This window comes from Acomys minous (genome assembly GCF_964271855.1).
Source record: "Acomys minous genome assembly, chromosome: 6".
Classification (NCBI taxonomy): domain Eukaryota; kingdom Metazoa; phylum Chordata; class Mammalia; order Rodentia; family Muridae; genus Acomys; species Acomys minous.
Genome location: NC_140487.1, coordinates 2,305,367 through 2,318,188, shown reverse-complemented (window position 1 = coordinate 2,318,188; position 12,822 = coordinate 2,305,367). Strand labels below are relative to the sequence as shown.

Genomic DNA, 12,822 nt, shown 5'->3' with positions numbered 1-12,822 from the left:
CGACGGCCACAAAAATCACAGGTCAAACAGTGTCTGGTGATTCACGCTCCCACTACCAGAGGTGAGAGTGCATCGTGCCAAGAGCGGCCGACTGGCATCTGCGTGGGTTTTTAATCCCTACACTGGTGCTTTCAAGTTGGAAAACAGGAAAGTTCTGGCCTCAAATCACCAGCATTTTGCTAATAGTCCTGTCATTGGTAAATTGCTTACCTATCGGCTGTGATAAAGGATGATCATACCCATTTGTTACTAAAATCTGTCCGACTGCGTCAGCTCTTGCACGTCCACAGAGTTGCTTTTTGAAAAAATGATGTCTGTGTGGGAAGTAGTTCTTGAGATGTGACAAGATTTCATTCTCTAAAGGTGACTGAGATTTCTACGAGATAATCTTCCTGAAGCCAAGAGAGGTCAGGCCATTAAGGTTTTAGTTTTTTTTATTTGTTTGTTTGTTTGTACAGTGTGTGTGTGTGTATGCTTGCAGCTCAAAGTGTATGTGGAAGTCAAAGTACATCTTGTGGGAGTTAGTTATCTCCCTCCACACTGTGGGACCTGGGGTTCACTTCAGGCTGTCAGACTGGGTACTGAGTTCCTTCACCCCCTCTGGCACCTTATCAGCTCTTAAGTCAGAGGAAAATTTTTCACTCCAGTGGAAATTATAAATTTCTTTATTAATTAAGCAGAATAAAATCGATTCTTGGCCTTGTTTTGTGTTTAATTTCTGTAGTATTTTGAAAGAGAACGGCCCACATGGATTCATAGTGAGTGGCACTAGCAGGAGGTCTGGCCCTGCTGTAGGAGGAAGTGTGTCACCAGGGGAAGGATTGGAGGTTTCAGATGCTCAAGCCAGGACCAGTGGCTTATTCTCTGCATATCAGGATGTAGAACTCTCTGTCACCATGTCTGGCTGGATGCTGCCATCTTCCTGCCATGATGATGATGGACTAAAGCCAGCCCCAGTTAGATGTTTCCTTGTAAGATCTGCTGTGGTCATAATGGCTCTTCAGGGCCATGGAAACCCCTAAGACAAAGTCAAAAGAATACCAAGCAGGGAAAAGACAGTAATAATGGTCTCAGGGCGTAAGGAAGTACTTTCGTTCTTGGGTAGTCTTATTTTTCTGAGATAGGATCATGTATTAAGCCCAAGTCACAGATTCGGAACCCTCTTGCCTCAGTCTCCCAAATGCTGGCATAACATATATGCAACAGCATCATAAAAACTTATCCTTATTAATACAGACTTATACAATGGCATTCCCAAAACACTGAGAGGCACTCTAGAGTAAGGACTTCAGCTCTAATTTATTTGTCTTTAATCTGTTTATACAACCAAATAATATACATGAAATTTTTATTATCTTCTACTTCTAAATCTTTACACTACAAATAACTAACTTGTTTACTGACTTTCTGTGAATACCAAGAATGCCTTAACTGTTAAGTTAAATTTTAATGGATGATCAAATCATCTTACCGTTACCAGATGGGGATTTTGGGTCAACTACATAGCAAAGAAAGGTAGGTTTAAAAAGTGGGAGAAAGGATTCTGTCTTTAGGTCCAGGAGGTTTTCAAGGCTTATTTTAAATTAACATATTCAACAAAGAAATCAAGAGAAGTTAAAAGAAGAAGAGAGCAGCTGGCACACACTTGTAACCACAGTACTCCAGAGGCAGAGGCAGGCAGATCTCTGTGATTTGAGGCCAGCCTGGTCCACAAAGCAAGTTCAGGCCAACCACAGAAACCCTGTCTCAAAAAAACCAAAGAAGAAGAAGAAGAAGAAGAAGAAGAAGAAGAAGAAGAAGAAGAGGAGGAGGAGGAGGAGGAGGAGGAGGAGGAGGAGGAGGAGGAGGAGGAGGGAGCACAAGGGAGAACCTAGTACTTACGATGACTCCACTGGACATACTAATGAACTCTTTTCTCATTTCCCCAAAACCCAAACAATTTGTCAATTATTTGTGCTAGGTCTGGAGTACTCATTCCTCAAATATCACTGATAAACTAAAATAACAAGAAATAGCCAATATTGAAGCAACAAACATTGGAGAATAATTCCTAAGTTTCAGAACTGAATCTTGTAAATGAAACAGCATCCCAGTGCCAAGCCCTGTGATACCTCAAAGGAGGAGCTAAACTGCCATACTTTGCTAAAGAGCTCTGGTGGGCAGTTTATATGCTTGGAACAACTTCTCGTTTATAAACATTTAGCTCTGTGACAGCCTCGGGTTGCGTGCCCACCAGCATGCCCATAGGACTATGTAGCAGAGTTCCCAAGACTAATAGAAGAATGTTCCACGTACATCTATCAGGATGTGCTCCCGCTCTTGACCATCTCAAAGTCTACAGGTGACTTACTGTTGGTCTCGAGACTCTCACAGAGCTCGCTTTTCACCTCGCCATTTGGCCTGTCATTTCCTTTTTGGATCAGTTTGCTTTGCATGGTAGCAGCTGTCACCACAGCCTTGAAGCTTCTCTTGCGTTTCTGAACGTTCTGCTCTGGATGAAAAATTATAATATAAACTTTGGGCATATAGAGCATTCCCAGAGACACTGAAGCACTTAAACTCATGGAGACAGTAAGTGTTGTTGTCTGGATGTACATCTGAGGAGAGGAAAAAAAGAAAAAGAGTCATGGTTATTAAGTCTGACTAGTAGGAGATAAATAACACACCATTTCTAAAATGATTCCAGTTTCTCTCCTATAGCTACATTGGAGAATATTTACCGTAATTGCCCTTGACTGCAGTAAGGCTTTCACTAGACAAACTACTAGATGAGTGATTTTTATATTTTAAGATCTTCATTCCTTAAAACAAATTGAGAAGGGGGTGGAGTTTATGTTGCTTTTTAGATGTCAAACTGTATAAGGAAAGAGGAAAAAACACGGCGACAAGAGACTAACACTTCGCACCACATTCACCTTCTTGAAAAGATACTAGTGGGCCAAATGATCATGGCAATACTTAAAGAGTAAATTACATGCAGTAAAGACAGAGAGAGAGAGTACAGCACCCTAGGGCATCAAGATGCACATTGCTTCTGGAGGACCATTGTTCTCACATCATTACATAGCTTCAACCACCAAACCTGGTGAAAATCACAAAAATGATAAAAGGGCTTGTTATTTAGCAGCCTGCCTAATGAACACTTTCTGAGATTTCTCAATCATTATTTCACATCAAAATAAATGTAGGAGCTTCAACAAAAATCTGACAGAGCTCCTCCTGGGGATATGAGAGAACCCAGTGGTTAAGAAAACTTGTAGCTCTGGAAGAGGACCCAGGGTCAACCCCGGGCACCCAAATGGTGTGTCACGGTCATTCATGATTCTAGGTAAATAAGATTCAACACCCTTCACTGACATTCATGGATGCTGGGAATCCATGTAGTACAGAGACATACACGTAAGCAACACACACACACACACACACACACACACACACACACACACAAATATATAATAAATATATAAATAAGAAAAGAAAGATTTCCTCCTTCCAGATGTCAGATACGTGCTCTGGCAGTGGAGACTCAGGAGCACATTTTGAAAATCACTTCCCTATGCTGAATCCTTGCCACATGCCACTATATATGATTGAGAATCTTATGGGAAATACAGAAAAGGCGCAAGAACATGAAATAGCAAAGGGGCTGTGAATGAGAAAGTGTCTGTGGAGACTCAAGAAAGAACTAGCTGGTGGAAATCAGCAAAATACACTGTGTGCTTATTTGGAATTTTAAATAATAAATACATCTAGATCAGAGTGTCCTGCTGACGTATATATAGAGGACTGATGCAGTCAACTGATGCTGGCAGCTAGTATAGATAGCACCATTCCCAAGGCTCTGTAGGTGTAGAGAGAGGATTATACACGAGTAGGATGCTTGCATGCATTTCCCCTTGAATGTTGATTGTGGATATGACTAGCTGATTCAAGTTCATACACTGACTTCCACACAATGGTCAAGTGTAACCTAGAAGCATGCCCCAGCCAGGCTGTTTGAATCCCAGCACATCATTACAAATATATATATATATATGTATATATATATATATATATATATATAGTGTGTGTGTGTGTGTGTATGTGTGTGTGTGTGTGTGTGTATGTGTGTGTGTGAAGACAAGGAAGGAAGCTTAAAACATCCAGAGTTTACTGGCATGAGAAAAGCCTCATTCACACCTGACAATTGGACAAATGTATAATCTCATTTTTCTCTCTGGCTCTTATTTTATTACCGAGGAACTCACACTTTTATGGTATCATTTAATAGAATAATATGTGTTTGTTCAATATAGACCATAATAGTAACTCACAGAAGTTACTCACCATAAAACTTCAACTCTAAAAGGTACTAACAAAGCTTCCTTCCAGGGGTATGTGAAAAGAGATAACCCATCGACAGCTGCTCAGACCAGGGAGTTCCGGGAGTGATCAATGTATGGCAAAATCCTACTAGGTGTCCAGGATGTGGTCACTGTAATCTCACTTTGAAGTACGCAGAGCAAGTTTTCTTTTTCAAATCCAACTTATTTATTGATATTGAGAGCTGCATACCTAAAATAGCCTTCATAATTTGATGACCTACTGGGTAAAGGAAGGGATTGCATTATCTCACCCCCAAACCATATGAATTTGTCAAGAGACATTGACAGTAGTATCGTGTATCCCCTTTTCATTCTTCTTAGCTGTCCCCCACCTCTTTCCCTGTAACTTCTCCATCACTATAGAAAGGGAGTTGCTCTTTCGTCACGTGCTCTGAGGTCCTGCTATTTTCTCATCCCCCAAACGCCATCAGTGTTTTGAATGTGAAATGGTTGGGTGCACTGGAGTGGATTGAAGAACTCCCTGGGAAAACCACAGAGGAGAACCCAAAATGTGGTCTCCAAACATGATGCCTTTTCCTGGGCCCATTACAACCTTCTCTTCACTCCCAGCAGATCATTTGCACACATCCACCATTTTCTGAAAGCAGGCCATGACCTCAAATTCTAAAGGAAGCAGGAGGATGTTCCGAATTTCTGTGGCAATGCTCAATCTTTTTCTTTCAAAGAGCTGCCTGAATTCAGACCTCCATAGATGCTGGCGTTTCACCTGATGCTTTTTCAATCCCTTTGCAGCTGAGGTAGTTTATAACGATAAATGAGAATAAAGCAACTTTATGCTAACCCTCCTTCAGGTCTTACACCTAAACATGGGGTGGTGCCGAGTTCCGAAATCATTTTTAGCCCTTTCCACAAGAATACACACACACACACACACACACACACACACACACACACACACACACAAATTAATGTATTTAACTGTAAAAAAAATCAATATTCTTCCTATTGTCTTTTAGCCTTTTGCCTAAGATCAAGAGAAAAAAAAATCAATATTCTCTTTTAAAGTTTTAAAAAATTTTTTAATTGAAATAGAATTATGTCTCTTCCCCTAATTCCTTTCTTGGCCTATAGTCTTTGATTATATTTGCTACACAGACATTTATAAATGTGTGTATATATATTCATATATGTACATATATATGCAAGAACACACGTATATTTAGCTATGAGACAGTCTTTTCTTGAAATAGCTGGATAAACACAACAGGAAAAATAAATAATCTTTATGCTTGAGAGAAACTCTGGATTTTGAACATTCAAAGAATCATGGTGGAGTCTTACTCTTGAAAAAACCTATTGGTAGGTTAGAGATGTCATTCTGTGATTCCTCTAGTGAAGACACAGAGGTCTTTGATCTGAATTATTTGCTGATTCTCATTACACTCTCTTTGGGATTAGGAAGCATGTTTGTGCAATGAAGTGTCAAATCAAAAGCTGAAAGTGCAGCATTGTGAATAAAAAGATTGTCAACATAGTATCAGCCTGGTCCATGACTAAGCTCCAAATTTTTAATTTTAAACTATTTTTATTTTATTTTTAATATATTTTATTCATTTATTCATATTACATCTCAGTTGTTACCCCATCCCTTTTATTCTCCCATTCCTCCCTCCCTCCCATTTTCCCCTTACTCCCCTCGCCTATGACTGTGACTGAGGGGGACCTCCTCCCCCTTTATATGCTCTTAAGGTATCAAGTCTCTTCTTGGTAGCCTGCTATCCTTCCCCTGAGTGCCACCAGGCCTCCCCATCCAGGGGACATGGTCAAATATGGGGCCCCAGAGTTTGTGTGAAAGTCAGACCCCACTCTCCACTCAACTATGGAGAATGTTCTGCCCATTGGCTAGATGTGGGTAGGGGTTCAAATTTACTGCATGTAATAGTGATTAGCATCTAAAAACAATGCGTGATCAAATGGCATGTGGAATATGAGCTTTGATAAGCTCTGAAATGATGTTTGCTTGTTTTTTAAAGGAGGCTAAAGGTGTGTAGGTGCATACTCAGAAGTCAGGAGCTATCAAAGCCAGGTGAGGTAAGCTACATAGAGAGAACATGCTTCATAAAAGCTAACCAGCCACTGCCAATCATACGAACGAGGAGTCTTTACATTCAGAGGATGGATTTTCAGAGCATCATTTCTACATGGGCATTCTTCCTCCTGAAGGCACCAGACACAAGATGGTGAAAACATAGTAGACAGTTAAACTGAGAGTCACAAGTTCAGGTAAACATACAACGAATAATTAGCAAATACTTAAAGTCATGAAATGAAAATTATTTTTTTCATATTATGAACAGCATCAAATTCAATAAAAAGGAAAGTTTAAAAAAAGATAGAAAATAAAAAAATACACACACAAAATAGCCAAAGATCTTAGACATACACACGCACAAAGCTAAAAGTTTTAAAAGAATATATCTACAGAAAACATCAAATAAGCATTGAGGAGACCAACAGACTGATAATAATAAAAACAAAGAAATCCTAAATATCTTTGTTCTTGATGTGAAGAAGATTGGTTGTAGACATCAAAATGAACCAAGGTAGTGAAGATTCAGTATGCCATGTCTTAAGGAAATAAAAGATCTATTGGGGAGAGAAAGGCTTACAGGAGTTACAAAGATTCTGTGAATGTGTAAGCAATCATGAGATCACTATTTATTTTAGTTATTTAAAGATGAGCATACAGGAGCCAGAGGAACGGTTCAGGAGTTCAAAGTACTGGATGTTCTTCATGAGGATGTGGGTTTGATCCCTAGCACCCACGTGTTGCCTCCCAGTTGCCTGTGACTCTACTTCTCAGGGAACTGATGACCTCTATGGGTGAGACACAGACACACGGTGCTGCAAAAGCCTATAGCCACAAAACTTCAAAATCAAAGTGAAATGGGCAATTTTCTTGATAACTAACAACTACTAAAGTTGAATCAAGATCAGGTAAACAAATTAAATAGTCCTATATCTCCTAAGGAAATAGAGTCAGAGGCAGTCCCACGAAAGCCTTCACTTACCAGGAAACTGAGACAGAGGGGAGGACATTCTAGTGGGACTCTAGATGAGAGAAGCATGGGAGGATGGCAAAGTAGAAGGATCCAGAGGGTCCTAGAAGCCTACAAGTAGAACATTATGATAGGCAGATTTGGGCTGAGGGGTCCCGCTCAAACTAAGGCACCAGCCACGGACAATACAGGCAATAAACCTTAAACCCCTACCCAGATCTAGACAATGGACAGAACACTCTCCACAGTAGAGTGGAGAGTGGGATATGACTTTCTCACATACTCTGGTGCCTCACATTTGACCATGGTCCCTGGACGGGGAGACCTGGTGGCACTCAGAGGAAGGACAGCAGGTTACCAAGAAGAGACTTGATACCCTATGAACATATACAGGGGGAGGTAATCCCCCTCAGGAACAGTCAGTCATAGGGGAGGGGAATAAGGGGAAAATGGGAGGGAGGGAAGAATGGGAGGATACAAGGGATGGGATAACCATTGAGATGTAACAAGAATAAATTAATAAAGGAGAAAAAAAAGACATAAATACAAAAACAAAACAAGAAAAAAAAGTCTCCCAGCCAAAAAAAAAAAAAAGCCCAGGGTCATATGGATTCATCACAGAATTCAACCAAACCTTCAAAGAAGAGCTAATACTAGGCATCTCCAAACTAATTCACAAAAACAGAATCCAAAGGAAACACTATCTAACTCATTCAAGGCAAGGACACTGTCACCTTGATACCTAAACCACACAAAGACCCAACAAAGAAAGATAATTTCAAACCAATTTCTGTTATGAACATAGATGAAAAATACTCAATAAAATACTCTCAAACCAAATCCAAGAAAACATCAAAAATATCATTACCACGACCTAGTAGCCTTCATCCCTGACATGCAGAGGTGGTTCAAAATAAAAATACAACAATACATCAAAAGCAAACTAAAAGAAAAAACATAATCTCACTGAAATAAAGGACAAGACAAGGCTGTCCACTCTCTCCATATCTCTTCAATATAGTACTTAAAGTCCTAGCTAGAGAAATAAGACAACTAAAGGAGATCAAGGGGATACAAATTGGAAAGGAAGAAGTCAAATTATCACTGTTCATGGATAATATGATAGTATATATAAGGGATCCAAAAAAACTTTTACCAAGGAACTCCTACAGCTGATAAATATCTTCAGAAAAGTGGCTGGATAAAAAAAATCAACTCAGCCGGGTGTGGTGGTACACAACTTTAATCCCAGGACTCGGGAGGCAGAGGCAGGTAGATTGCTGTGAGTTCGAGGCCAGCCTGGTCTACAAAGTAAGTCTAGGACAGCCAAGGCTACACAGAGAAACCCTGTCTCGAAAAACAAAACAGAAAAACAAAAAACAAAAACAAAAACAAAATCAACTCAAAAAAATCAGTAACCCTGCTGTATACAAAGGACAAACAGACTGAGAAAGAAATTAGGGAAAGTACACCCTTCATAATAGCCACAAATAATATAAAGTGTCGTGGTGTAACTCTAACCAAGCAAGTGAAAGATTTGTGTGAAAAAAAACCTTCAAATCTCTAAATAAACAATTTGAAGAAGATATCAGAAGATGGAAAAATCTCCCACGGTCATGGATTGGGAGCATCAACATAGTAAAAATAACCATCTAAGCAATCTACAGATTCTATACAATTCCCCAGAAAATTCCTCTGCAATTCCTTACAGACCTTAAAAGATTAATTCTCAACTTCATATGAAAAAAAAAAACCTCCAAAGTATCAAAAACAATCCTGCACAATAAAAGACCTTCCACAGGAATCTCTATGCCAGATCTCAAAATGTACTGTAGAGCAACAGTAATAAAAACAGCATGGCACTGGCATAGAAATAGGCTGGTTTATCAATGGCATCAAATCAATGACCCAGAAATAAACGCACATACCTATGGACACTCAATATTTGACAAAGAAGACAAATGGTTTATGGAAAAACATAGCATCTTCAACAAATGATGTTCGTCTAAATGGATGTCTACATGTAGGAAAATGTAAATAGATACATATCTATCACCACGCACAAAACTGAAGTTCAAATGGATTAAAGACATCAACATAAAACCTGACACACTAAATTGGTTAGAAGAAAAATGAGGAAGAGCCTTGAACTCACTGGTACAGGAGACAATTTCATGAACAGATGACAAACAGCTCAAGCTCTAAGGTCAATGATTAATGAATGGGACCTCATAAAACTGAAAAGCATCTGTAAGGCGAAGACATTGTCAACAGAACAAAACAGCAGGCTACAGACTGGGGAAAGATCATCACCAATACTACATTTGACAAATGGTGAATATCCAAAATATAAAAAGGAACTCAAGAAATTAAACACCACCAAAATAAATAACCCAATGGTGGAAAAAGGAGTACAGAGATAAACAGAGAATTCTCAACAGAGGAATATTGCATGGCTAGGAAACACTTTAAGAAATGTTCAACATACACAGTCATCAGAGAAATACAAATCAAAACAACTCTGTGAGTCCATCTATCAGGTGAGACACCTATCAGAATGGCTAATATCAAAACCTCAAGTGTCAGCACATACGAGCAAGGATACAGAGAAAGGGGAACACTCCTGCGTTGCTGGTGGGAGTGCAAACTTTTACAACACTTTGAAATTCCATACATCACTTTCTCAGAGAACTGGGGATAGTGCTGCCTAAAGACCCAGGTATACAACTCCTGGGCATGTACCAGAAAGATGGTTCACCATACAAAAGGGCATTTGCTAAACTAAGTTCATAGCAGCTTTATTCATAATAGCCAGAATCTGGGAACAACTTAGAAGAATCTCTGGTACATTTATACAATAGAAATCGACTCAGTTATCAAAACCAAGGAAATCTTGAAATTTGTAGGCAAATGGATGAAACAAGAAAAGATCATCCTGAGTGAGGTAACTCAGACCCAGAAAGACATACATGGTAAATACTCACTTTTAAGTGGATATTACCCCAACACAGATGTCTTCTGAGAGATCCCACCCAGTTGGGGATCAGGACAAATATTAGAACTTGCAGTTGGGCTTTGGGTGAAAAGCTGCAAATTGTATGGAGGACTTGGGGAATAGAAACACTGGGGCTGGAGGAGGGAGGTGTCAGGAGCTTCACAAGGAGACTATCAAGGATGGCAGATCTGGACTCAAGGGGCCTGCATAAGCTGAGGACCAACCAAGGACATTGCAAAGAGACGACCTATAAGCCCTGTTCAGATGTAGCCAATGGATAGCTCATTATCCACATGGGGAGTGGAAGACTGCCTCTGACAAGACCTCTGATGCCTGTGATTTCTTCACTGACCCTTAGGGGAGAGGCATTGTGGGAACACAGAGGAAGGGGATACAGGGTATCTAGATGAGACCTAATAGGATGCGGTCAGATGGTGGGGTGTGGTCAGATGGTGGGGGTGGAGGACCCCACCTGTGAGAGATGTAGGGGAGGGGAATGGGGTGGAAAAGGGAGGGAGGGTCGGAACAGGAAGATAAGAGCAAGGGTATTACAATGGAGATGTAAGGCTAATTTAATAATGATGATGATGAAGTTAAAAACTTAAGGACTTCTATCGTTAAATTAAAATGAAAACTCAGGGGCGGGAGAGATAGTTCAGTGGTTAAGAGTACTATCTGCTCTTCCAAAGGACCTGGGTTCAATTCCCAACACCCAAATGGAAGCTCACAACTGTCTGTAACTACAGTTCCGAGGGATCTGACAACCCCACACCAATGCACATAAAATAAAGTTAAATAAATTATAAAAAAGAAAGGAAAAGAAAAGAAAAACACAGCATACTCAAATTTATGGTACACAATGAAGGCATTCTAGGTGACAAGTTCATAGAACAGGTACCTGCATTTATAAAAAAAAAAAAAAAAGGACATATCTCACACTACTCATAATAGCAACCTGACAGCTCTAGAACAAAAGAGAGAATTGGTGTCAAGGAATAATCAAATTCAAGGTAAAATCAATAGACTCAAACAAACAAACAAAAAAAACCCCAAAAACAAATAATCAATGAAACAAAGAGTTAGATCCTTGAGAAAATCAATAAGGTTGACAAACCGGTATCTAAACTAACTAAAGGCAGAGAGAAGGTCTAAATTAGCAAATTTAGAAATTGAAAGGTGAACATAACAATGGACACCAAGAAAATCTGGAGATTCACAAGTACATATTTGAAGAACCTATATTCTACCAAATTGGAAAATCTGAAAGAAATGGATAAATTTCTTGATATATACCACCTCCCAAAGTTAAATTAAAGCCAGATAAGTAATTTAAACAGAGCTATAATCCCTGCAGAAATGGAAACAATAAACCAACCAACCAACCAACCAACCAACCAACAAACAAACAGGGCCAGATAGTTTTGGTACAGAATATTCTACCAGATTTTCAAATAAGACATAATGCCAATACTCCTCAAATTATTCCACAAAATAGAAACAGAAGGAATATTCCTAAATCGTTTTATAAAACAATTACCCTGATACCTAAACTACATAAGGAGAAAACAAAGAAACAGATTTACAGGCCAATTTTCCTTATGGACGTAAATGGAAAAATTGTCAATAAAAACTTGCAAACCAAATCCAAGAATACATCAAAGAAATCATCCAACATGATAAAGTATGATTCATTCCAGAGGTGCAGGGATAGATCTGCCTACGCAAATCAGTAAACATAATTCACCATATAAACAAAAACTACAGAGAAAAATATCCTACATGATTAGATCATTACATTCATAAAAATCCTTTAACAAAATCAGACCTTCCTTTATAATAAAAATTATGGAGACATTAGGGATGCAAGGGACATATCTGAACATAATAAAGGAATTTTACTCAAAGCAATTCCATTAAAATCAGGAACAAAGAAAGGACGTTCACTCTCTATGAATTTATTCAATATAGTACTTGAAGTCTTAGTTCCAGATATAAAATAACTGAAGGAGAACAATGAGATACAAATGGAAAGGAAGAAATCAAAGTGTCTTATTTGCATATGATATGAATGTATACAGAAATGACCCTAATAATGTCAACAAGAAACTCCTACAACTAAGTTTCAGCAAAGTAGAAGAATACAAAATTATCTCAAAAGTGTACATAGCCATCCTATATACAAATGACAAACTTATTGAGAAAGAAATCAGGAAGACAACACCTTTGACAATAGCTTCAAAAATTAAAAAAATATCTTGAGGTGTCTCTAATCAAGCAAGTTGAAAACTTATAGGATAAAAACTTGAACTCTTAGAAGAAATTGAAGAAGATATCAGAAGACGCAAGGATATCTCATGCTCAAGCATTGGCAGGATTAGCATATTAAAAATGGCCATCCTATGAAAAGCAATCTACAGATTCAATGTAATCCCCATCAAAATCC

General features: G+C 38.9%; 1 protein-coding gene across 10 annotated transcripts in view; it reads right to left on the bottom strand.

The window, feature by feature from the left end:
• The window catches only part of GRM8 (glutamate metabotropic receptor 8), an 855,522-nt gene that overhangs the window by 5,407 nt on the left and 837,293 nt on the right, over window positions 1-12,822 (bottom strand). For 9 of the 10 annotated variants that reach the window (XM_084788018.1, XM_084788015.1, XM_084788013.1 and 6 more), the window contains one exon: window positions 2,351-2,597. In XM_084788018.1, the coding sequence (XP_084644144.1) occupies window positions 2,351-2,597 (247 nt within the window). Of the gene's footprint in view, window positions 1-2,295; window positions 2,598-12,822 lie in introns of all 10 variants that reach the window. The other variant, XM_084788014.1, reaches the window with a different exon arrangement.